Source organism: Equus przewalskii, chromosome 13 (genome assembly GCF_037783145.1).
Source record: "Equus przewalskii isolate Varuska chromosome 13, EquPr2, whole genome shotgun sequence".
NCBI lineage: Eukaryota > Metazoa > Chordata > Mammalia > Perissodactyla > Equidae > Equus > Equus przewalskii.
In genome coordinates, this window is record NC_091843.1 from 21,559,011 (window position 1) to 21,585,194 (window position 26,184).

The 26,184-nt window shown below is 40.2% G+C and overlaps 1 protein-coding gene across 3 annotated transcripts in view; it reads right to left on the reverse strand.

Moving 5' to 3' along the window:
- The window catches only part of SGCD (sarcoglycan delta), a 421,373-nt gene that overhangs the window by 201,029 nt on the left and 194,160 nt on the right, over positions 1–26,184 (reverse strand). For all 3 annotated transcript variants that reach the window (XM_070570405.1, XM_008514833.2, XM_070570404.1), the window contains exon 3: positions 3,138–3,239. In XM_070570405.1, coding sequence (XP_070426506.1) covers positions 3,138–3,239 — 102 coding nt within the window. The remainder of the gene's footprint in view (positions 1–3,137; positions 3,240–26,184) is intronic.

Here is a 26,184-nt window from a genome sequence, read left to right on the forward strand (position 1 = left end):
AGGTACGGAGGAATATGCACAGTATGGTTTTGTCAAAAATATATCCTCACGGAAAATGCCTAAAAACATAAGCTAAATTGTTAACAGTGCTTGCCCTTGCAAGATAGATTTAATGACACTTACATTTTTAATGATTCATTATTCAATTTCACAAATAATCTACTGAGCACATTCTATTTGCAAGACATAGCAATAGGGCTGGGAAATATAGTGGGGAAAATCCAGTCAATCTCCTGTTCTTTCAAATTTATTTTCTTAAGCAAATAAGAAAGTCAAGTGATGACAGTTACGGGGGGAATAAAATCAAGGTGATGTTTTATATCTGAATGTTGTACCAAATGAGGAAGGTCTTTCTAAAATGGCAACATTTGAACTGAGATCAGGATGACCAGAAGGAGCTTTCCAGGAAAAACATCTGGTAAAGAATTTTATCGGCGTTAGTGAGGAGTTTGAATTTTATTCCAGGTGCAACAGGAGAACAGAGAGTCCTCTGCAAAGGAGTGGAGGGACTTGACATTTTGAAAAGACTACTTTGGCTACAATTTGCACTATGAAGCTAAGAGTGCAAGACAGCAGAGACAGGAGGCTACTGCAATGGTGCAGGTGAGAGAGGATGGTGGCTTGAACTAACGGGTGGCATGTGATGGAGCAGGGTGGATGGATGTGGGCACATATTCCAGGTAGAGCTCACATGACTTACTGACAGATTTTCTTATATACGCATATCTGCATGCCTTTTTTTCTTCAGTTAGAAGATATTTGTTTTATTGTCAGAGACGTATAAGGCTAAAAATATTTATTTACTACTTATTTTTTGAGAGGAAAATACTTTCTTCAGCACAATGGAAAAATAGTTCTAACATTATTTTCTTTAAACAGTGATTTGAAAGCATTGAAATTAACTCACTAATTTTTCAAGATTAAGTTTTTTGAGATTATCATTACCTTTCAAGCTTCAATCATTGTATCTTTGAATTGGGATCAGATGACTGCCAATATTGCTAAAAGTTCAGTGCCTGATTATGGACCTAAGATGTGCCAGGAGTCCCTTTTCTAAAACACATTTATCAATTCTTTTTCCACAACAAGGAAACTTATTTCTGGATATTTTACTTAACACATATCAGATGTTCTACCCACAATCTTAAGATCTGCTCTCTTGTACCAGATGCAACCTAGCCAGAACATTTACGTATTTATAGAAATATCACTAATATAGGAGAGAGGGGTTGGCAAACTATAGTCTTGTGTGGTCCTTGAGGTAAGAATGCCTTACATTTTTGAAGAGTTATACAAGAGAAAAAATGAAAGTCTAAAATATTTACTATCTGGCTTTATAGAAAAAAGGCCAACAGCATTAGAGGGAAATGATCAATTCAAACTACTGAGTTAAATAAGTTTCATATAGATAAGATTATTAATCTAAAGTACAACGAAGAACTCAAATGATGATGTAACTAACCAACTTGCTATGTTGGGAGAAGTAAATATAGATCAAGAGCAAAGCATATAGCAGGTTATTTCTTAAATGCTTGAAATCAGCTGTCTCCCTTCAGTCCAACACAGAATCACCACCCAGCCCTCCTTGTTATGGTTGCATCCCATTACTCCTTCTAGGACACAGCTTCCTTAAAGACAATGGCTATGATTACAGCAGTCTGGATACTTTAAGTGCCCAAGACAGGCTGCGATGAGTCCCAGTGAAATGTTATAATCATCAATTGGGTAGCTGAACTAATTTGCTCTTTGTGATGACTAACATCATGGCTCCCTCCCTTATACCAGGCACACGAAGAAGTAAACTTATTGGCAATTCAGTAGTTGAACCACTTTAATACATTCAGTAGTTTAGATAGCATTCAGATAAAATTACCCACTGCATCAAGGTGCTGAATTTCGTTATTTACGCTAATCAACGTGCACAATGCAAATGATGCTTTGAGGAACTTTCATGTTCCTCCTTGCTTGCAGGTAGACACAGACCAATTCCAGGCAGAGCAAATGCATTACTAATCCTTTTTAACCAGCAAATTCCACCACTCCATCAAAAAAACAAAAATAAAAACCAAAGAAACAACGACTAGCCCAAAAAAACACTCAAAAACAAAAGTTAATTTTTATAATACTGGTTAATAAAAGCAAAATATTGGGGCTGGCCCAGTGGTGTAGTGGTTAAGTTTGTGGCCTCTGCTTCAGCAGCCCAGGGTTAACAGTTTCAGATTCGGGGGGCGGACCTAGCACAGCTCATCAAGCCATGCTGTGGCAGCATCCCACATGAAATAGAGGAAGATGGGCACAGACGTTAGCTCAGGGGTGATCCTCCTCACAAAAAAAAGAAGAGAAAGAAAAATATCTAAGAATCACCTCCATCATTCCAAAAAAAAAAAAAAGAAAGAAAGAGATTGGAAAAGGAAAGCCAGGAGGGAGACTGGCTAGCAGAAAAGCTTCAGAACTGGATTTCCTGGGTCGAAATCTTTGCTCTCGTACTCCATAAGTGTGTGGCTTTGGACATAATACTTCTCCAAGCCTCAATTGTTTCATCTGTAAAATGGAGGCAACGATCACCACCACCCCAGTGGACCAAGTAATAGGTAACGATAATGCAGGCAAAGCAGCGAAGTGCATGGAACAGAGCACACAGTCTAGAATGATTATTTAAAATCCTATTTCAGAGCATAGTTGTTGATATATTGAATTCATTCTAAGTCACCTTGCCTATATTGTCCAAATTCTTAACAGAAAACAAAATTCTAGTTCTTTATTTCTGTATTTCCAAAGATGGCTTTGAAGCTCTTGACAATTAAAAAATGATTGCAATATTTTCTTACATTTGTATAGTCCTTATGGCACCTTCACATTTATTGTCTTGCTTTACTTGCAGCATAATCTAGAAAGTTGGTTAGCAGAGGTTATCACCCCCTATTGGACAGGAATGGAAAGAGGCTCAGAGAGGTCATCTCACCTGCTTACAGTACCACAGTGTTGGTTATACGCAAGACTTCCTATGTGAACGCAGCTCACTACTTGCATTACTACCCCCGACCCCAACCCTCTATGCTCAGCTGATGGCAAGATAAAGTTCCCCAGATTTAGATTCCAGAGGAACAATAATTCCTTCTTCTCTCAGCGAAACTTACTGGTCGGGACTGGATTTCTTTGGCGTAGAGAGGTTGCAAGAATTCTGAGACTCCTTCTAGCTTTAGGCCTTCTTCTGTGATTCTCAAGTTTCCCATTCCATCCTGAAATAGAGGCACAGAATAACATGGAACATGTGATTAGCCAAAATTTCAAAATACCTCAGGCTTTCAAAAACTGAAACAAAGTTATTGCCTTTTTTTTTTTTGAGAGGGTAGAACGAGAAGTGGTCCAAACAAATACTCAAAATACTGGAAGGCATTGTTCAACGCAATTATGCATATTACCATCTTTACCCACTTATTCTGAGAAAATTCTATTCCAAGCAATCTGTAACGCCCCCAGTCATTCACTAGCATAGATAAAGGAGGTCCTTTTTGCTTGGCAGTGCAGAAAGAATGGAGGCAGGAGGTGAGTGGGAAAAGAGAAAAGGATGATTCCCCAGGGTAAAGTGAAAGGTCCAGTTTCTAAAACTCTAGCAGAAATTACAAACTGGCAGTCTGTTGGTCTAATCCAGCCTTTGGACATGGGATGTTTGGCTCATAAAACATTTAAGCCATCAAATTAGTTACTAATAATTTATTATAGAAATATTAAAATATACACAAAAGTAGGAAGGATAAACAGCAAACACCTATGTACCTATCATTCATCTTCAACAATTACCAATTTATGGCTATTGTTATCTATTATACCCACCACGCCTACCTCCTTTGTTTAAATATAACCATAATACCATTACCACACCACAAAAAAAGATCATTCATTAATATCATCAAATACCCAGGGTTGATGTTTGAATTTAATTAATATTTATGTTCTCTCTGTATATTTGCTTATGTGAATCAAATTTCCTGCTGCAATTAGTTGATATATAAAACACTGTATCACTTCCTAAAATCTTCTTAGTTGGAGATTTTCTCTCTCACTCATCCATATATAAATACACACATCCATATATATATGTATATATACACACTTTATTTGATAAACAAAGCATGTCATTTTTCTAATAGCATTGCCCAGAGATTTTGCTGAACATTCCCATAATTTCATATAATATGTTCCCCTGTCCCCTGTATTTCCTATAAATCAGTAGTTAGATCAAGATGCTTGATCAGATTCAGGCTCAGTTTTTTAGAAAGAATACGCCCTGGGAAATGGAATATATTAGTTTTCTATCGCTCCCATCACAAATGACCACAAACTCGGTGGTTTGAGACAACAAAAATTTATTATCTTATAGTTCTGTATGTTAGAGATCTGACCCAGAGCTGAAAGGGTGAAAATCAAGGTCCCAGAAGGGCTGCTGCATCCTCTTCTGGAGACTCTAAGGCAAAATCCAGCTGTCATCTTTTTCTAGCTTCTCGAGGGTGCCCATGTTCCTGGTCTGGTATACCCCTCCATCTTCAAAGTCAGCAATGGCTAGTTGAATCTTTTTCACATCTCATCAGTCTGACAACAAATCTTCTGCCTCTGTCTTCCACTTTTAAAGACCCTTGTACTTTCATTGGGCACACCTGGGTAATCCAGCATAACCCTATTTTAAGGTCACCTGACAAAGCAGGTGATCTAGCAATGATAATTCCATGCATAACTTTAATTCCCCTTTGCCATGTAATGTAACTATTCATGGGTTCTGAGATGTGGAGGGCATTTTTCTGCCTACTACATGCTCTATCAGGAGCCACATAATGTCTTTTGCTGTGATGTCATCAGCCTTTGGTGACCTTTGACCAGAGGATCTATTATTTCAATAGAGATTTCAAACTCGTGATAAAATAATTCTATTATTTCTTCTTAATTTATTAGCTGGGATAGTCTATCAAGAGAAATTGCACGTCATCAACTACATGTTTACCCTAAAATTATAGTTTCTATAGGAAGTTGATAGATGCTTGATTTTTTCTTATTTATTGCTCTTCAAACTATTGAATTGGTTACCTAATATCCTCCAAAGATGACCGATGAGAGTTTTTCATATTTTAAAACATCATTATGAACATTTTGATTTTTTTATTACAGTACAGTTTTTATTCCTATTAAAGTTTTAACTGTCCTATCCTTGCTCGGTGGGGGTCTCTTTAAGTTGACCCTTAAGTCCTTTGAATATGACCCAGCAGTCTTCGATGGCCCTACACATGTCCTGTGCCAAGCCCAGAACCAGCCACTTCTAGTGAGAATCCCTGGTTCATTTTAGTGAGGACTGGTATTTAGAGAGCACAAACTGAGAGCTTTGGGTGCTCATTGCTCCTGGATTGGCCCTTGGTTCTGTGCACAGAGCTAGAAAACAAGTTGCGTGTGTGTGTTTTATACACAACTTACACTGTGAGTTCACATGAAAGCTCAGTTCAAACTCAGGACTTGAAGGTTTTCGTTTAACCTCGTGGATGTTACAATGCTATTACTTTTCTTCCACTCTGAAATCTGTGTTTTCAGTAACACTAGCATGATTACTCATTTGACTTAACCCAAAACACAGACAGAGCAGTTACAGCACACCAATGCCACTACCACACTAACATAATGATTAACCACAGTTTAAAATTTGTCTTTAAAAAAAAATCTTTAGTGTATAACCTACTAGGAAAGTGCAAGCAAATGACTGGGTTTCAAAGTCACTTAACTAATTCCATTCTGAATGGCTATGTCACCAACCTGTTGTCCAGTCAGGTTCAATTGTTTCTTATTTCTCCCCCTCTCAATTTTTAATGATTGCTTTTTTAAAATCTAATTTTGTGTGAACTGTTTAGATGGCACCAAAGTCAAATCTACAAAGCAAGCTATATTCAAAGAAGTCTAGCTTCTGTCCTTGTCCCTCCACCATGTTTCCTCTTCTCCAAGTAAGTTTGTGTGTGTGTGTGTGTGTGTGTGTGTGTGTGTGTGCGCGCGTGCGCATATCTGTATCACTCAGGGTTCTCCAGAGAAACAGATCGAATAGGATATGCATGCATGTACACACATACACACACACACAGACACAGACTCATTCATTCATTTTTAAGAATTGGCATTAGCAAATATGGAGGCTGACAAGTCCCAAGATCTGCAGTCAGCAAGCTGGAGATCAAGCTTGACAAAACAAATTATACATACATACACACACACAAACACATTATGCTTTTTAAAATTTCATTCCTACATTTTTCCAATAACATCTGAAAATGGAGAGATTTGAATGCAAGATTCAGGTTTTCACTTCTCCTGACAACTGGAAGCTCTGGGAAATCTGAGCCTGCCTTCTCACATGGCCGCCGTTGGCTGGAGGTGAGTAGCAGCCAACCCACCTGAACCGCATGCCCTCCAGCTCACCATGCTTTCCATCCAGCCTATTTCACCAAGCCACACTTTCTCAGACTCTTGAAGGTTCTCACTGAGTCTACTATTTCTTCTCTCTGGCATTGCCATGGGCTCTGTACCTCGACACATTCAGCACAGATACCACGTGAATGTGTTGAATGACCACGTGGGAACTGGGCACTTTTCCCCATCCCTCCTTCATAACAGCACTTCAGCCTGTGGATGAGAACAGATCTGTCAGGTCAATACTGTTCTCTCATGGATAGCATGCCATCTGTATATTCCTATTTTGAGTACTTGTCGGGGCAGCTCTGCCAAGAGGGCCCCAGACTGGGCATTCAGACCCGGTGTGAGAGGCAACAGGCTGGCGGGCATGTCCACATCACACTAACAGCAGGTTTAATCCACAGAAAGGGAAAAAATAAAAAGTAAATATCCACCCCACCCCAGGATATGTCAGTTGTCTCCTTTTGGATTATTCTTGATGATTTCCATTAGTCAAAGAAGCAGCCCTTTTCACAGAAACATATACTAAATCAACATCTATAAACAGAATACACTGTTTTTTCGTTTGCATGATGTGTGTTTATAAAACAAACAAGAACTCTTAAATATTCTTAAATAAAAGATATTTTGGGTAATTAGCAAGACTTTCAAATAAAATATTTCTCCCTCCCCTCTTACAGTACACACACAGATCCCCATGTATTGATGATTTACCATGTGCTGGTTACTATACTCTGTGCTTTTCATGCTTTTTCTCATTATCTTTATTATTATTGAAAATTACCATGTTACTTCTTGAATTTAATCATAAGGAAACAATCATATAAATGTGAAAGTAGAGGCATACCTCGTTTTAGTGTGCTTCACTTTATTGAGCTTCACAGACATTGCATTTTTTACAAGACCCTCTGCTAGCAGAAAGATTACAACTCACTGAAGGCTCAGATGATGGTTATTTGATGAGCATTGCTAAAAAATGAAGGTATGTACATTGTTCTTTAAGACATAACGCTATTGCACACTTGAAAGACTACAGCATAGTGTAAACATGACTTTTATATGCGCTGGGAAACCAAAAAATTTACGTGACTCACTTTATTGTGATATTCACTTTATTGCAGTGGTCTGGAACTCAACCCACAATATCTCCGAGGTATGCGTGTATTTGGCTATAGAGCTGTTCATCACCATGTCAGTCATAAGAGAAACAAATGAAAACTTAGAAACTATCTAAAAGTTTCATGTTAAAAGGGCAATTGAATATGCTATAAGAGAATATGATGGAGGTTTTGCAAAGGAATATTTAAGAACATAGGTAAATATTCATAATCCATTATTAAGTGAAAATCAATTAACAAAAACTATATATGCATATTTTATGCTATTTTTGTATAATTTTGCATGCATATTCATACACATACACACATATAATTATAACAGGAAAAATTCTAGAGGAAATTTCCTAGGGGAAAAATTCGGGAAAGAAATATACTTAAATGTTAAAATTGAATATCTCTGCATACCTAAGGTATGAGCACCTTTTATTTTCTTCTTTTTGCTTATCTGTACTTCATAATTTTCTATAAATAACAACAATAATAAAAAAGTTATAAAAATTGTTCTCATTTATTTTAAAAATCAACATTTATCAAGTATCTATCCTACGCCATATACCAAGTGCTTATGTATATTATCTTGTCTTCTTCTCAATGATCCTATGACGTAGTCATTATTTTACTTATTTTACATGTGAGCAAATTTATTGTTAAGTAACTTGCTCACAATCACATAGCCAGAAAATGACAGGATCAGGAATTTGAACCCAAGTCTTTCCACACTATATACTCTTAGTCATTATTCTAACCCTATCTAATGTATGCAAAAGTAATATATTTAAGGTATCTGCCAGATTTCTTAATGCCACTTTGATTTCCACTTATTTGATGAGTGTGCTTAGTGACAGTAGAGAGGGCCACCTCCTAGCCCAAGACTAACACCATCCATTCTTATGGTTGACACCTTTATTTCACCATCCCAGGGTCTAGAGGCTCTTTGGTACAACCCAACTGCCTCCCATGCCCAGGAACATAAGAAGAATGAATCATCTGCTATTTCTAGAAAGGCTACTGTATGCATAACTGTGTGCTACGAGACATCGGGAGTCAGAAAAAGAGAAGGCTCCTCGAAATCCTGTCCTCTGAGACGGTGTATAATACAGGTGGCACACAGTCAAAGAAGAGTAGGAAGGAAACCCAAGGAGGATGAGAAACACTCATTGAATCCAACAGTCAATTAACTCCCTCATAATAGCAATTCAACCTTTGCTTAAACACCTCTTTTGATAGGAAACTCATCACAAACTTGCCAATCTCTGTTATTTCTCCCACTTAGAGATTCTTCCTATACTAGGGCACCATCACTTCATCTTTCCAGTCTCCTTCCTAGTCCCTAGGTCTGTCCAAAGGTATTTGGTGGGAAAGGGTCTATCAAAGTGTGAATTTTTGTTATTGGCCTCTATTTCCAAAATATAACACAAAGCAGATTAAAGTAGCCAATGAAATATGTTCCCACATTAAGAGTCTCTTTTACAGCTTGGGAACAATCCGACTGGATTGGATCTACATCAAAATAGCTGGAGAACAGCCTTATTTAAAACCGTTTCACCTTTAACTGCATGAGAAGCAATGGATATTATTAAGATAGGAGTTTTACATCAGTTTTGAAGCAAAACTTCCCTTCCAGTAGATGCAAAAGAGGCCTTTAGAAGATTCATAGTCATTCCCAGTGTAATTAGAAAGAAAGAGACCATTTTTTTCCTCTTCAAATTGTAAAAGCTCCATATCCTTAAAGGCAAGCATGAAGACTGTAGCAGCCAGATAGCCAGGCTTGACTGAGCCAGCAGTGTCCAGCGAATGATCCGGGAATCTGTACCGTGCTCTAGAGATAGAAGTGGGAGGCCAGGGTCCCGCTGATATCCCTGTGAGGGCAGGGCCTTTACTGCCTGGAACACTGCAGCATCACCAGTGCGTACCCCCACGCCTAGCACACAGGAGTTTTCACAAATACATAAGCAAATCCCATTTTCCCAGTCCAGTGTAGAGAGGCCCCTGAAAGTTCTTTCAGGGGAAATAGGGTCTAGGGGCAGAGACAGAGGTGGGTGGACCTGGAGACTCTCCCTCTGGGCTGGTCCAAGGATAATAGCATTCATTCTTTTGTCTTTACCTGGTCCACACTGGCTGATTGGTTGTTTCAAATGGACATTTTTTGACAAGATGAGTATAAAATAAATAAAAAGATTTCAGAGTGGCAGGACAATAGACTGAAATATTAATTTGTTTCTTTCTTTATATCTCTCATGCTGGCCCCTAACCTCTTTCCTCACCATTTCAGACAGGTTCCCAGGCTTTATCATTAGGTGACTCAGAGAACTTAAGAGCAAAGGAGCAGAGGCAGCCTGAAAGCAGTGGGGTTTCCCATACTTTGTAAAAATTAACTTTCACTGAGTGGACTATGCTAGGAGTGTTGAGAAGGGAGGCAAGAAGGAGAAGAGGAGATATTTTCCAAGTGGGGGGTGGAGAAGAGATCTGTGTTTCCGTGAGTTCTAGAGACCATGGTCTTGCCGGTGTCCCCAGGATGGGTTAGGACCTCAGAGGGGAATGGCTGCAGGGCTCCAGCCACTCCAAGTTCCCCAGGAATGGCAGAAAGGCAGCAGAACTTTCTGACCTAAAAGGACCACATGAACTGAGCTACGGTTCTCTCAGTCACCACCAATGAAGGACAGTGACCGGTGCCCCCAGAGTCCTTCCCACTGGTACTGGGCAAAACACCGGGACATCTGGAAAACTCTGAGAGAGGTAAAATGTCCTTCTGGCCCCTGTGGGATAGGGGCTTAGAATTAGTGTCACGGTATTTAAAAAAAAAAAAAAAAGTGTGATTTCTTGCTCCTCTGATTTTCCTGCCGCATCAGCATCAAACAGGTTTTTAATTCCATCAGCACATTTTCAAGCTTGAAGTTAATGCCAAGTCCTATTTTAGTCACAGGTCTCCAGACTCTCTCTTGCCGGAACAGTTTTAATGGCAGGCATTACTTAGTTTTGATCAAAGAGTGAAACAATTTTATCCATACACCAAGTGCTTTAGAATGTAAGCTCCACGAGGGGTGGGCTATTTGTTCACTGTGGACTCCGTTCCTAAAACATCACTTGGCTCACAGTATGTGCTCAGCAAATACTTGTTAAGTGATAGAATTTCTTCTTTCTAAAAAGCCGCATTTTGAAAGCTACCGTGGGGATTAAAAAATGTTAAAACCTAGGCCTAACCCTAGAGCAGATTCCAATATATTAGAGCATGCATTCTCGCCCAGGTTGATATAGTCCCCAGTGGGTGAAAATTGGTGACTGGGGGAAGGTGAAAAAGATCTTCCTCTTTTTATGTATAAAGCACAAATACACTTACACAGAGAGTACATACACACAGTATATCTGTAGTGTTAAAATTTCACAGGGAGAATACAATTAGGAAAAAATGCCTAAAAATGCTCTTGAGGGGGGCCGACCCAGTGGAGTAGTGGTTAAGTTCACGTGTTCCACTTTAGTGGGTTCAGATCCCGGGTATGGACCTACACACCACTCATCAAGATATGCTATGGTGGTGTCCCACATGCAAAATAGAGGAAGATTGCCACAGATGTTAGCTTAGGGGCAATCTTTCTCGCACAAAAAAAGAAAAATGCTCTTGAGGGAGGGGGAGAAAATAATGAAAAAAAAGTTGAGAAATACTGCATCAGAAAATTATAGATTTTGAGACAGCTCTAATTTTCCTCTCTTTCATCTATAAATGTTCACTTGTGCCATTCCTGTACTGAAGCATCTTTGTAGCTCCTCAGTCTGTAAAGTGTAGCAGAACAGGAGCAGCACAGGTAAAGAGAAAACTCCTCAATGTAATATTTAACGCCTTCAGCTGCCACCTGCTCACTTCTCCAGCCTCGTTTCTTGCCAGTATCCCTTTCACTCTGTCACAAAACATCTAGCAATTTCCCCAAACTCTTTCCCTTTTCGAGTCTTTGAAAATGTCCCTCCCCTGGCCATCAATGCTCTTGCCAACCCTTCTCTCCAGTCCTTTTGTTCTGGTTAGATGTCTTTTCTGGGCCTGGAATCCTTCTCTGGGGCCCCCTCATACTCGGGGTGCATCTCTATCATAGCGCTTATCACATCGCATTGCAATGACCCATTTATAGCTATGTCCTTCCTCAAATTCCTTGAGATGAGGGATAGTGTGCCACTCATTATTTAATCTTTGCAGCCCAGGACACCGTCTATACCTAAATATGTGACTGCAAGAGTAAAAACGAAATAGGCTAAACTAGAGACTGTTCAGAAAGTACACATCAATGTGAATTTAAAACAGTAATAAAGCTACCATTCCGTATGCATCAGACAAACCACTTTATCAACATTGTCTCCGTTAATCCTCATTATAACTCTAGGGGGTTGGCAATGTTAGCCCCATTTCCCACTTGAGAAAACTGATGCTCAGACACCCTGACAGTGTAAAAGTCCTTCACCACCCCACTCCATGCTGTCCTGTTAAGTTCCAACTGTGTCGCAGCCCATGCTTAAATGCTGAGTGAGGAGGCATGAAGGTAGAGTCCTTCCCTTCTAGGAGCTTCAAGTCTAAAGGAAAAAACATGAGTAACACATCGGATGGCAAGGATGTGGAGATACAGGAACTCTCATCTACCACTAGTGGGAACGCAACATGGTGCATGCACTTTGAAAACATAGAGTTAAAATAGGACTCAGCACTCTTAGCTACCTGCCCAAGATAAATGAAGAGCTATGTTCGCACAAAGACTTGTACATAAACGTCCATAGCAGTAAAATTCATAACAGCCACAAAGTGGAAACAACCCAAATGCCCAGCAACTGATGAAGAGAGATGTAAAAAATTCTGTATGTGCAGTGGAATAGTATTTAGAAATAAAAAGGAATAAAATGCTGATATATACTGCCACACGGGGAAACCTCAAAAACATTATGCCAAGTGAAAGAAGCCAGAGACAAAAGAGCACATACTGGACGATTCTGTTTATATATAACGTCCAGTGAGGCAAATTTATAAAGACAAAAAGCAGATTAGTGGTTGTCTTGGATTGCGAGTAGACAGTGACTGTAAATGGGCTCAGGGAATTTTATTGAGGTGACATAAATCCTCTAAAATTGGATTGTGGTGATAGTTGCGTAACTCCTTTAGGGCACGCCTATCAGTTTCTTTGGGAAGTCTTCCTTGATTCTCATCAATCCTTTAGAAACCACCTTTCCTCAGCGAGTGGAATAGACACACACACACACAAACACACACACACACACACACACAAACACAGCATTTTGGTACACACGTTAAGAGCATAAGTTCTGGAATCACACTGCATGGGTTAAATGCTGGCTCGACTTGGTGGTTCCCTTTCTAAATCTGACTGTCCTCATATGAACACTTAGACAATCAAGAGAAATACACCTTCTAAATTCAGGATTAAATCAGACAATTCATGTATATAAGTCAAAAGAGGTTAGTTTATACCATGGTAACAACTGCAAAATTTTTATTGGCTTCAAACAACAAAGATTTATTTCTCACCTAAATTACATGCCTATGGAGGGTTAACAGTGAAGTCGGCCATGGACACAGGATGATAGGATGGCCAGCATTTTGAAGACTTTGCTGCTCTCTATGTCTTTGGGCACACATAGGACTGTTATTCCCCACCCATTTATGATGGTTTGGCCACGAGTTATGCTGTAGCTTGTGAAATGTGAGCGTAAGTCAATTCTGAGCAGATGCTGTAACAGCCAGGGCAGGCTTGACCACGCTCTTCTATTTTTTTTCTGTCTTTCCAGATTGAAAGCTTCCAGCAGGCAAAGGCAGTATCTTATCTGTCTTTTTATCCCAATCACCTGTCATAATCCCTGACACAGAGTAGAGAGACAGTAAATTTTGACTGACTGCATGAAAAGTCTTCTGTCAGCCATAAAGAACTACGAGTATAGCTCCCGAATGAAGTGAAGTCTGGCTGAAAAGTCAACAAGCCCGGGGTCCCACTTATCTGGACTAGTACCGTGCTTGCCAGCCATCCAGGAAAACAGCTAGATCAACATGGGGTTTGTTTTATACCTCTGGACTTTAATAAAGATTATCCTTAAAGAATGTTTACAAAGAGGTAGGGCTGGCCCCGTGGCCTAGTGGTTAAATTCAGCATGCTCCACTTTGGCAGCATGGGTTCAGTTCCCAGGCACGAACTTACCCCACTGGTCAGTGGCCATGCCATGGTGGCAACCCACATACAAAATAGAGGAAGACTGGCATAGATGTTATCTCAGGGCGAATCTTCCTCAAGCAAAAAGAGGCAGATTGGCAATAGATGTTGGCTCAGGATGAATCTTCCTCAGGAAAGAAAATAAAAAGAATGTTTGTGAGGAAATGTAAGCACTGGCCTCGACCCTTCCACTAGCTCTTAGGGCAAACTTGGACAAGGCTAGCCACTCTCAATCTGTTTCCTCCCACCTCACAGTGGGTAGTATAAACATTAAAGTAGGACAGTATAAACATTAAAGTCTTTTCCACTTAAAAAAGTCCCACAGGACTGGGATGCTCCTTGGACAACAACAAATCACAGTTGTCATTGAGACCTGGTACCCACAGCCCAGAGAGGCTGCAATTGGGGCAGCTTGTGTGATGTACAGTTTCGCCAAGGAAATTCTTGCAAACAACTCTTACAAATCACTACAAATGCACACCCAGATTCAGAGAAGATTTAGGCATAAAAACCAATGCCAACACGCTCTTCTGAAACAGAAACTTGTAAGCAACCTTTAAAAACAGACATCGGAGGAGAATTTATCGATTGTTTGAAGGGAAGAAAATGAGAGATGGATAATAAAGTGCAAGTTGCTACATCCCCTGTCCCAGGTGAAAAATGTGAGCTTATGAATCCTTAGCTATTGTTGATAAAGGAGGCGACTCATTTATCTTAAGCAGACACGTAAAAGAAAATAAGTGAAATATGATTAGGCCTATGCCAAGTGTTCAGATTCAATTCCTACCGTGGCAATCTCTGGTACTCGGTGAGTGCTTCCCACCATAAAGCCCAATTAAGATGCTGGCCTCAGCGATATTAAAAATGCACACTGTGAAAATCCCTCTCAAAATAGCTCCTTTCTCTGGGGTATACACCCCAAGGGAGCTACCTGCCCTGTCTTCTCTCTATTTTCATTAGGAAAAGTTGTCAGTTGTACATGACAGTGTCTTTTATGAGACTTCAAGTTAGAGCTTCAAAGAGCCCAGTGCCTTTTTGATACTTCTGAGAAAGGTTTCGAGGGATAAGTTCAGAAACAGGAAGGCTAGTACATGTACTCCCGACACTAGAGCTGTCTTACCTATTAATTTGGTCCTTCTGTTCAAGTTTGATGCCCAAATTAGCCTTCCAAAGGCTGGTATCAGATGTATTCTCAGTCTTTCAGATGTGTTACCAATTTCCACAATTACACCTAGCCTTAAACCAACAAGCAGCAGCAGTCGTCCAGAGACAATGTCTATTGCTGCTTCCCTTGTGTATACCCCTAAGGCCTAATATTCTTCCCGTATTTCATGCGTGTGTTCTCGAAATAGTAGAATGACTGAATACAGCACAGGGAATCACTGAATCCTTGGAGAATCCTGTCTGCTCAGTGAACAAAAGCACGCACTTGTCTTTTTTTGCTCACATAAGAGCATCACACAGCCGGAGCTCTGAAGTACTGTGAAGAAGAATGAGGGAGCACAACAGGGTAGAGGGGGAGAAGGGAGGATAGGGGACACTTTAGACAGGAGGTCCAAGAAGTTGTCTCTGAACAGAAACCCAAATGACACGTGGGAGCCAGCTGCAGGAAGAACTGGGGAAGGGGAGAATGAGTATGGCACATTTGCAGAACCCAGAGAAGGCCAATGTAACTATAGTGGAGTCACAGTTACTGCTACATAAGATGGAGAGCAGTAGGAGATGAATTCAGACAGGTTGGAAGGGCTCAGATCAAGACGGCATCTTGGAGAAGACGCTACTAAAGAGTGTGTCTGATTTATACCAATGGAATGTGGTAAGGAAGGGAATCTTGGGAACTGACTTAAATTTTAATTGAGATAAATTCTAACAAGACTTCCATGAAAGTACTGAACAAAGCTTTGATGAATTCACTACCTTGTAAGTAACTCCAAAAATAATTTTCTGAAAAAAGAACTTGCTGACAGTATATTCTGTAGTTGTGTTCAACTTAAATAATCTTTTGGAATGTACTCCCTGCTTCCTCTGCCTGGACAAATTCAGAGAGCACAGTGATCAAGAGCATCAGTTTTGGAATCAGAAAGACCCTTTTTGAGTCCAGGTCCCATCACTTACCAGTCATCAGACCTTCCCTGAATCTTTTATATCTGTAAAATGGGGACCAGAGTATCCCTCTTTGAGGACCGTGTGTGTGTTTGCATTCAATCTGCTTAGCACAGTGCCAGCACACTGTGAATACTCAACAGCACCTTATATTGAACCATCCATCACCCCACCCCCTGGCACACACATGCATCTCCTTCTTCCTTCCTTTTCTGACTACCTCCTCTGATCGCCTACAGCAGTGACATGTGCCACACACAATTTAGCACTTCCATGGTTAGACATGCTCTGAGAGGTCTGTGTAAGAGCAAGGAGAAAGAGGGTCAATAATGGAGCAGCCAGTGTCAAGAGGCTGGAGAATGAGGGAGATAAGGGGAAGATATGAAGAAGCAAAAAGGAGTTTGCCACCAAATTTGTCTCAGACAGTTCCTAGGAGAAAGTGAAAGGATTAGAACTCACCCAGTATCTTCAAGCTAGCAATCCAGGAGGAAAGGAAAAGAGAGAGGAGGTTTCAGGGTTTGCCAAGATTGAGGCTGCCTTCTTCTCTGGTCAAGATAGGACTTGAATGATTTCAACTGCAAAGAATCAAATCATCAAGATACTGAAACTGGCTAAAGGGATTCCATCTACCTTTTAGTCCCTTGTAATTACTATGCCAGGTATTACTCAACCCCTGTCCACCCTTAAGAAAGGAATCTTTAAAAGTCTGAACAGCTTCACAGGCCCAGAAGTGGGATAATTCTCTGGGCAAGAAGATCAGACAGCAGAGGAGATTAAAAATCCACAATGAACCCAGTCACAATAATTTTTAAACTTTAGTTGGGATAGAAGTTGTGACGATTAATTTTACGTGTCAAGCTGACTGGCGATGAGGCAACTAGATATTTGGTCAAACATCCTGAGTATGTCTGTGAGAGTGTTTCTGGATGAGATTAACATTTAAATTGATAGACCTAGTAAAGTTGATTGCCTTGCCTCTTGTGGGTGGGCCTCATCCAATCTGTTGAAGGCCTGAGTAGAACAAAAGGGCTGACTCTCTCTCAAGTAAGTGGGAATTTTCCCAGATTCAAACTGAAATATTGACACTTCTTGCCTCTTGAGCCTGCTGGCCTTTGGACTAGAACTACGTTACCGGCCCTCCTGGGTCTCCAGTTTGCCAATGCAGATCTTGGGACTGGTCAGCCTCCATAAACATGGGAGCCAATTCCTTATAGTAAATCTCTTTATACACACATATGTGTACACATCGTATTGGTTCTGTTTCTCTGGAGAATCCCAACTAGCACAGTAGTAAATGAGTTTACAGAAAGAGAAGTGTATCACAAAAGCAAGTGAGCATGACTTTGAATTAAAAGAAACTTTCAAAAAGGATTCATCCATGTTACATAATAGTCACATCCACCACACACCCCTTAAAGATGTGACCAAACCACTTTCTTGGAGAAGACATAAGAATTTCTTAGCCCTTGCTTGGGAACAATAGCCACCATTGCCATAGCCCATTAGTCATTTCTGCTTCCCTTGAGAAGGAAGCCCCATTACATGACTGTATTAGGAGTTCTCAAGCACCAAGTTAGAACTTTTCCTGGATCTTTCCTATAATAGAATGCCAGACTAAGATTACAATGTGGCCATGTAAGAATGAACTATGTCACAATTACAAAGAGCTTAGGGTACTCCTGACCTTGCTGAGAACGGGGGCTACTGCAGGTACTGGGAAATTAACCCCTTAATACAATGGAAACTTATCAGGCATAGTTTGGTAAGAGTTTACAATTACTGCAGCCAACCAGAAGTTGGAAGTAGGGTACTTCTTCAGATTACGTTTGTATTCCACATGCTTATAGAAGGATCTTGAGAGATTTACCTTTATTTTATTACTGGCTCTCTCTCTATACTTTGGGTATAAGGAAGACATAGTGAATAAGATTCACTTTTTCCTATATTCTCTATGAACATGAGTATGTCAGAGAGGTTAACAAACAAGAAAGTTCTGTCTCATACCGAAAACACAGGAGAAAGAAAGAGAGGCATAAAATGAGTACAAAGAATACAGCCTCCCTTCGGTCACACTTAAAATGTATGGCAGAGGAGACTTCAAGCTAACTGGAAAATGTTCATCTGAGGAGCATCTGTTTTTCAGGAATGTCAGATATACGCATTATGGCAACAAGTTCTTGCACTTGTAAAACGCTTTATATTAGGAAAAAATCTTGTTCCTAAAGGTTATGTGGAGATATTCTTCATTTACTTTACTAGCACTTTCAATTTTGGCTCAAATCCTACTATTCAGGAGATATGAATTGGCCAGTGGGAACATTTCCAGCAACAATATTTCAGAATTAAAATCTAATTTAACCAAGATGACCCCCGGAAATCACCAAGCTCAGGTAAAAGGAAACTCTTCAACATAAACGGCCATGCGTTATTCATTCCATCGAGAGCATGCGGGGAAACTCAACAATCATTTTTTATCATCTAAGCCACCTTTCTCATCATACAATGCCTCGTAATGGGCAAGCTCTAAAGAAAAGCGTGTGTCACCATAACTGATATATGTGTGAGAATGAGACCAGGTCTGGGAAGCACAAAGAAGGCATTTCAGAGTGGCTGAATAAAAAGGAAGTATGAATAGCTTGACAAAACGCATAGTTGAACAAGTAACGACACAATGAAGATGTTAGCTTAGGGAATAACTCGACAACTTTCTTCCTTAACTTCAGATTTAAGAATTTCTGTTTATATGGAGCAATACAGGAGCAGCTTTAGCATCAAAAAGACCCCTTCTCATATTCCGGTTCTACCCTTTCTTACCTATGTAAACTTGGGCAAGTCACTTAATATTTTGCCCCTCATTTTGCTCTTCGATAAAATATGAACAAGTACCTAGGCGGATGGGTGTGAAAATCTAACGATGTGTTTAACTCGCCTAGCCTAGCAAGTGGCAAATGTTGCTTGATAAACGTTGCTTGCCTTCTTTCGGTTAAAAGTAGACAGAGATTTTTGCCTTAACATGCTCTGTCTTTTTAGAAAAAAAGCCTCCTGTTAAGGGTAGAGATTCTTGAGGCTAGGATTATTTCAGGTTTTCCCTTTCTTCCATAATAACATCCTGTACTAGAAAATGACTTCTTTAGTGGATCCAGACGGAAGCCCACGGAGTTATTTCCCTCAGGTCCAGGCCTGACATGCGGGACTCACCTGAGTTACTTTCCGTAGATTGGAAAGACCTGATTTCTGGGATGTCAATTGCAGACTGGAGCAAGTATTCACAGTTTCTTTCTGTTGCTGTAGATTGAAGCTTCAAATCCTGAGACGTAACATCTAGGCTGAAATAGCCATTTTAACTGGCATCAGGTTACTCCGTGTCTCACCTGGCTTTAGCTCCAAAGCGTGGGTTATAGTGCAATGACTCTTACTCTAAGCTCTGTCCCCATGTTGATGAGAATGTTAGTGGTGGTGCCCCAAAGCTGGCTCTAATCTCCAGGATGATGCCAACTTTGCAAACTTGAAATAGCAAAACACTCTAATGAGGAACAGGGGTGCATTGGAATTCAGTACCTAGAAATGTGCTTGCTGTATCAGTTATTTAAAAAACAAAAGTAACATCAAAACCAGACATTTTAAACAAACTGGCTGGCCTGGTGGGTAGACAAGAGTGCATCTCAGCTTAAATAGATAAAGCGGCATTCAGCTCTTATTTTGAGGGTCACAAAAACACTTTACTCCCTGCATGGCATGTACTAGGTACCAGGCTAGTTACAGATGCTATTGCTCTTAGGAGAGAGGTTAAGAAATACAGAAAAAAAGAAGGATCCTGAGTTTCCCACAAGGTTGGCTCCACATACAAATGACCCTGCAGAATGCCTAGACTTCCTGCTCCATTTGGTCATGCGCGCACAGAGACAAAACAGAGGTAACATGTGAACAACCCGTGTGGGTAGCAGGAGTCAGTAAGCATTTAAGATGGGCATACTGTGTCAACCGCAATTTGTATCAATTCTCTCCTCAATCTCAGGGTGACTCTCTTCTCCCTTATAGTCAGACATCTAAGATTTGTTGTTTTCTAAAAATGTCAGTCTGTCTCCTGTTAAATATCAAGCACGTGTGTAAGAAAAGGAAGAATTCTGTCTAAGGCAAGTCTATGATCTTGGGGGCTCAGAGGCAAACTTGGAAGAAGACAACTCCACTTCAGCCACACTGGCCTTCTTGCTTGTCCTCTGAACACATCAAACAGGTCCAGCCTCAGGGCCTTTGCACTTGCTGCTCCCTCCTCCTGGACTGCTCTTCCTCAAGTGCTCTGCATAGCTGGCTTCTTTGCTTAATTCAGGTCTTTGCTCAAACATTATCTCCTTCATGAGGCCTTCCTGGGCCACAGTATGTAAAATAGCACCCCTAGCTCCATCTATGCCGGTGCACTGCTCACTGCCTGACATTCCACTTTTATTTACTTGTGTACGGTTGGTACCCCACTAAAAAGTACCTCCATGGAGGGAGGGACGTTTCTTTATTTATTGCTGGAACAGTGCCTGACATTTAGTGGGAGGTCAATAAATAATTTTTTTAAAATAAATACGTTATCTCTGACAAATCACTAAAGCCAAGTCATTTTTTCTCATCCAGAAATTGAAATGATATCTAATACCAGTAAGTTTTGAAAAGCAATTAAAATACTTTTAAAACTATTTTATAAATCTTAAAATGCACTGAAATATTAATAACTGCTATTATCATCTTTATTGTAAGCCAGCTTGTCTATCGGAACCCCCAGGTAGTGATGGATTTTGATGCTTTGGCTTGATTTATAAACTTGTCCAAGATTGGGTAGACCCCTTGAAGGTAGTAATCATATTTCATTTTTTTTTTCATTAGGCCTGACATAAAGTACACACAATAAATTCTTGTTGGATGGATAGATAGATGGATGGAGTAAATAAGAAGCCTTCGCAGAGATGTAAAATGAAAAGAGATGTGGGCAAATGTATAGTTCTGACTCATGAAGCTGGGAATTAAGAGAAAACACTAGACATGGTTACAGACCAGCACCCAAAGACCACCAAACCAGGCACCCTCAAGAATGCCTGGATTGAGCCCCAACCAGAGGGCCAAGCTGAATCACTCATCAAAAATCAATGAACTGTCAAGATTAATCAAATGCTCATAAAGAGGAGGTCAAACCTGAACCATTACTCACTCTGCTAAATGACAACAGATACAAGGCCCTGTACCTAAGGGTATGGCAGGCCTGAAGGCATCAGCAGGGGCAGTTTGTTACAGTGACAAGAAACAAGCTGATGTAACTGGATTTAACAATGTGTGGTCAGAAAAGACAGTGGATCCGGGCACTGGAGATCTCATTCAATGAAATGCAGATTTCTAATCACTTCTACTTCTCACATTTTATGAAATCTGTAGTAAATATAGGAGATCCACTCATGCAAACAATTTATTGTCTATGGTTCTGTTTCACGAATATAGATTAGATCAGAAATGAATTGAATGTATATCTAGATATAAAACTAAAGACTTTTAGAGCAAGCAGAAACCTTGGAGAGCATGTAACCCAACCTAGTCATTAAACAGGAAAAGAAATTGGGGCTCAAGGCTCTGGGGTGACTTGCTCAGTCACATGAGTCATTAGTGGCAGGACTGGAGCCATGATTTAGGTCTCCTGACTCCTCACCCAGTGCTCTTTCCACTCTATCTTTCTGTTAGTACTGAACGATGCCTGAATCAGTCAGACCTTTTGCAAGTGACCATGGAACAGAACAATACAAAAATGTCAAGCAACGAATTAGAACAGGGACCTTACCTCACTCCAGAGTTGTGTTTGCAGAATCCTAGAAATTTAATTCATCAGGAAGAACATTCCAGATATATAAAAATCTTAACACTCCTCCAATTATTTATAATTTATTTTAGAGCCAGAAGGCCCCTTTGCAATCATTAAGTAAAATTTTCTAATTTTACAGATGATGAAATGGATCTAAAGAGGTTACTTTCCCGGTATCATTTGGCTGGTTACAATGAAGACTCAATGATTTAATAAAATTATTTTTACGCTATTCTGTACAGGTGGGAACTGTCTGGGAATATGGATTCTGGGGACGCTTTGAAAAAATTCCTTATCCTTCTAATCAAACCAAATGGAACTGCCAGCAGAAAATGGTACAATGAAAGCCAAGGGGACCTAGCATCTAGAAAAACATTCTAGAGGTGATGTCATTTCTCTGTAACAACTAACAAACAATTCCGTTTTTCATCTGATGTGTGAAACACATGTAGGTCAGATGCAATTCTCCAAACCAGTGTCTAACATGGGGCCCAAGGCACTGGGGAGACTTGGCCATGGCCTGACCTAGAGCAGACAACTTAATGAATTTTTGTTGGATGAGTGGAAGGGTAAGTGGATGAACAGAATAAATAAAAGACCTATGGCAGAGATGTAAAAGGAAAGGAAATAGGGCCAAGTGTATAGCTCTGATTCATGAAGCTGGGAATAAAAACAAAATGCTAGATATAGTAACAGACCAGTGCTCAAAGACTCCAAACCAGACACCTCAAAGAGTGCCCTCGAATCAGGGGTTCAAGCTGAGTCATTAGTTCAAATGAAGAACTAAGGTCTTTAATGTAATAATAATTGATATGGTGGGTATGGAGGGGTGGAGGGGGAACAAAAAAACAAAACATCCTGTCGGGGTAAGTCTCACCCCTGCATTTAGTAATTGAATAGACTACAAAAGCCACACTTCAGACCACACTTTCTGAAATCACTTTAACCAGTGTTGACTATAGAGCTTTGGACAAGTCAACGATCCTATCCCAAAATGTTCCGATATTTGAATATATGAACTGTACCTGGTAACCATAAAACTAAGATTGGAACAAAAAGGAATCGGTAGGGTAAATGACTGTAGATTGGCTAGAAGGCTAGAGTAGGCCAGCCGGATGGGGATGACAAGAATGGACACTTGGACGGCTGAGACAATCCTAGAAGAGCTGGATCCCATCAAACTCTAGAGTCCACCCCCATCAAATGTGGGTACAGATTTTAGTAAGACTCCATGCAAAACTCCTGTCTCTTATGCCCATCTAGTTGTCAGTGAAGGCTTGTAAAACATTGTTTGGGATACAAACACCTCCACCCAAGTTTTTAACAGAAATGCACTTATCCTTTTGCTCAGTGGCATCTGCACTATAGGTTGGCTCTTGTCCATCCATCTTGCTTTCCTGGGAAAGTCTCCTCCTGCTTATCTGCATTCCTTTCTGTTAGCTCCCCAAGCCCAAATAACAGCACTCTTTCTGCCTCCTTTTCCCACCCTATTTTACTCCAAAGAGTATCGGAGGAAAGAGAGCAGGCTTCTACGACAAGCTCTTCCACTCACTATTGTATGGCCATCAACCACCAAATCTTAACCAGGAGTGCTTTTGCTTCCCAAATGGATGTCTGGCAAGGTCTGGAAACATTTTTGGTTCTCACAGTTGGAGAGAGAGGGAGTTAATGGCTTCTAGTGGGTAGAGGTCAGAGTTGCTGTTAAACATAGTACAATGCACAGGACAGTTGCCTACAATAAAGAATCATCTGGTCCACAGTGCTGAGGTTGAGAAACTACTGCCTTCTCTGCCTAACTCGCTATCTTGTAGGGAAAATTGATTGATAATGCGCAGAAAAGGGTTTTCAGAAGTACATTATAAATGTTACTTTTTTTTTTCTAGCTCTTGATAATTCTTCAGATTATACAAGGAGGCTTAAAAGGTACTTATAATCTTATTCATTTACAATATGATCTTTGTGCTTTGGCTTTAGAGAGGATGCTTATTCTAAAGAGAACATAGTTTATTTACCAAAGCCAAGTGAGCAAGAATTACTGCCTTTGTTTTTGAGATAAAATAACTGGGAGAAGGAACATCTGACCCTTTCCTCAAGGAAAAAAACAATGGCAGTTATAGTTATTCTCTTCATTGATTCAAGAGTTATTATTTGACCTTAATACGTATAAAACAGTAACAATAACACAATGAAAAAGTGTCACCGACCCCTCACAATGTGCCAGACAATGAGCTATAACTGATCTCTACACACAGACTGCTTACGACAACCCCTCAGGTGGGTCCCATTATTATCCACATATGTAGAGGATAAAATTAAGTCTCAGAAGCAGATTATTTGCCCCAGGACAAATAACTAGTGAATGGTAGGCTGGGATATGAAAGCAGGCCTGTCTGACTTTAATGGGTTTTAAACACTATGCCATATTGTGCTTGGCACTGAGTGTGTGTTCTAGGGCCGCGGGAGGAGAAGAACAAGAGAATGAAGCAGACATGGATGCCGACCTCATTAGCTAGCAGTCTCCTAGAGCGATGAGACACAAACACAGAGGGAGGTGGTAATAGGTGTCAAAGATGTAGCATTGACATTCCAGAATGGGATTCTAAAATTGAAAGCATAAGGTATATGGATTCAAAGTACTGAAATCAGAATTAGGGAGAAAATGAAGCCATGGAAAGGAGGCGCCCAGGCGAGGTGGATTCTTCCGGTGGAGAACAATGCTTAATTACCTCCAGTACTTATGGAGTGCTCAAAACTCTGACAGTTCAGTCCACACTGATTAGAACACTATGATGATGAGACCAGAGTCTCTGGGTCACCTTGCTGGGGGATAAGTTTATTTTGTCACAATCCATGACCACAGACTCGACCAAGGTTGGCAAATGTGGCCACATGTGATGCCATCCGTCTCCCGAAATACAGAGCAAATGCCAAGAAGAGGCCACAGCATCTTTCCTACATTGTTGGGAGAAGCCTCAGGGTCCATCTCAGCCCTCGGCTCCAGGCCTTCGTGGAGCTGAGTGGCACATGAAATGAAACTCATTTCCCCTCTCTAGGTTTCTTCTACCTGACATTATAACCTACCTACAACAAAACACATTTGCAGGTGGGGTATCAACAGCATTAGGCAAAGCAGGGGGTTTCAACAACATGGAGGCCCTGAGATGTGACAGTTAAAATTAAAGCCCAAAGAGAGATCCAAATCCTTTTAGCAGGGGGTGATTTTGTATTAAATCTGGCAAGAGAGTTTATTTAAACTAAGGACTAGATTTGCTTCCTGGCAGCCATGGAAAAAAGGGAAATGCTATTAGGGACTATCATTGCCATTTTCTAATAAAAGGAAAGGCTATAGGGCCTGGCCTGATGGTGTAGTAGTTAAGTTTACACACTCTGCTTCAGCAGCCCAGGGATCATAGGTTCAGATCCCAGGTACAGACCTACACGCTGCTTGTCAAGCCATGCTGTGGCATCCCACATACAAAATAGTGGGAGATTGGCACAGATGTTATCTCAGGGCCAATCTTCCTCACCAAAAATTAAAAAGGAAAGGCTATAATTATGAGACATCATTTTTTCCCTTTTGGGGAGACACTGAGTCACACAAGAGTTTGCTGCATGGTTCCTCATGTAAGGATAATTAAGCAACTTTTAATAGAGGTCACGTGTTTTAGAAAAAATTATTTGAGGTGATGATGAATAATGGAGATTAATTTAGGGCAGCAGCATTGTGACACGTGCTTTCGGCCACGAGGAGGCCATCCATGAGAGTGTGCGTATGGCTCACTTCCTCCCTTCTCATCCCTAATCCTGGATAAAACAGCTCAAGAACATGGTTTCGGAAGGTGGGCCTGTAGGCGCAGGAAATATTCCTTTAAAAGAATTATTATTCGTAGACTTTTCAGCACAGACTCTTGACACCTGATACAGTGCTCTTTCAAATGGAGCAGAGCATGGTTAAGTTCTAAAGTCAACGCATAAAGTGTCATTAAGTCAAAAAAGTAAAATCAGTTTTGAAAATCTTGTTTCCCATAAAGTAAAATATGGAATACACAGCATTTGTATATGACCCTATACAAGTCTGCATATAAATATATGATGCTTACAGTAATGTATACATGAAATAATGATTACATAAGCCAAATATTGAGTACATTGTTTTGTCTTTTAACATTCCTTTCATTTATTTATTTTGGTAACATTGAGTATGTATGTTATTCTTAATTACTATATGAGAGAACCTTCACAGGGGAAGCAGCATGAGTTAAAAGTACATTTGAAGTAACTTCTCTGTATAGACAGGCGTAAGCCAGTGCTGTCAAAGAGAAATATAAACACAAGCCATATGTACGTGTAATTTCGAATTTTTGAATAGCCACATTAAAAAATAAAAAGAAAGATGATATTAAATTGAATATTTTATTTAACCCAATATATCTGAAATATTATCATTTCATCATGTAATCAACCTAAAAATTTTTAATGAGATATTTCACTTTATTCC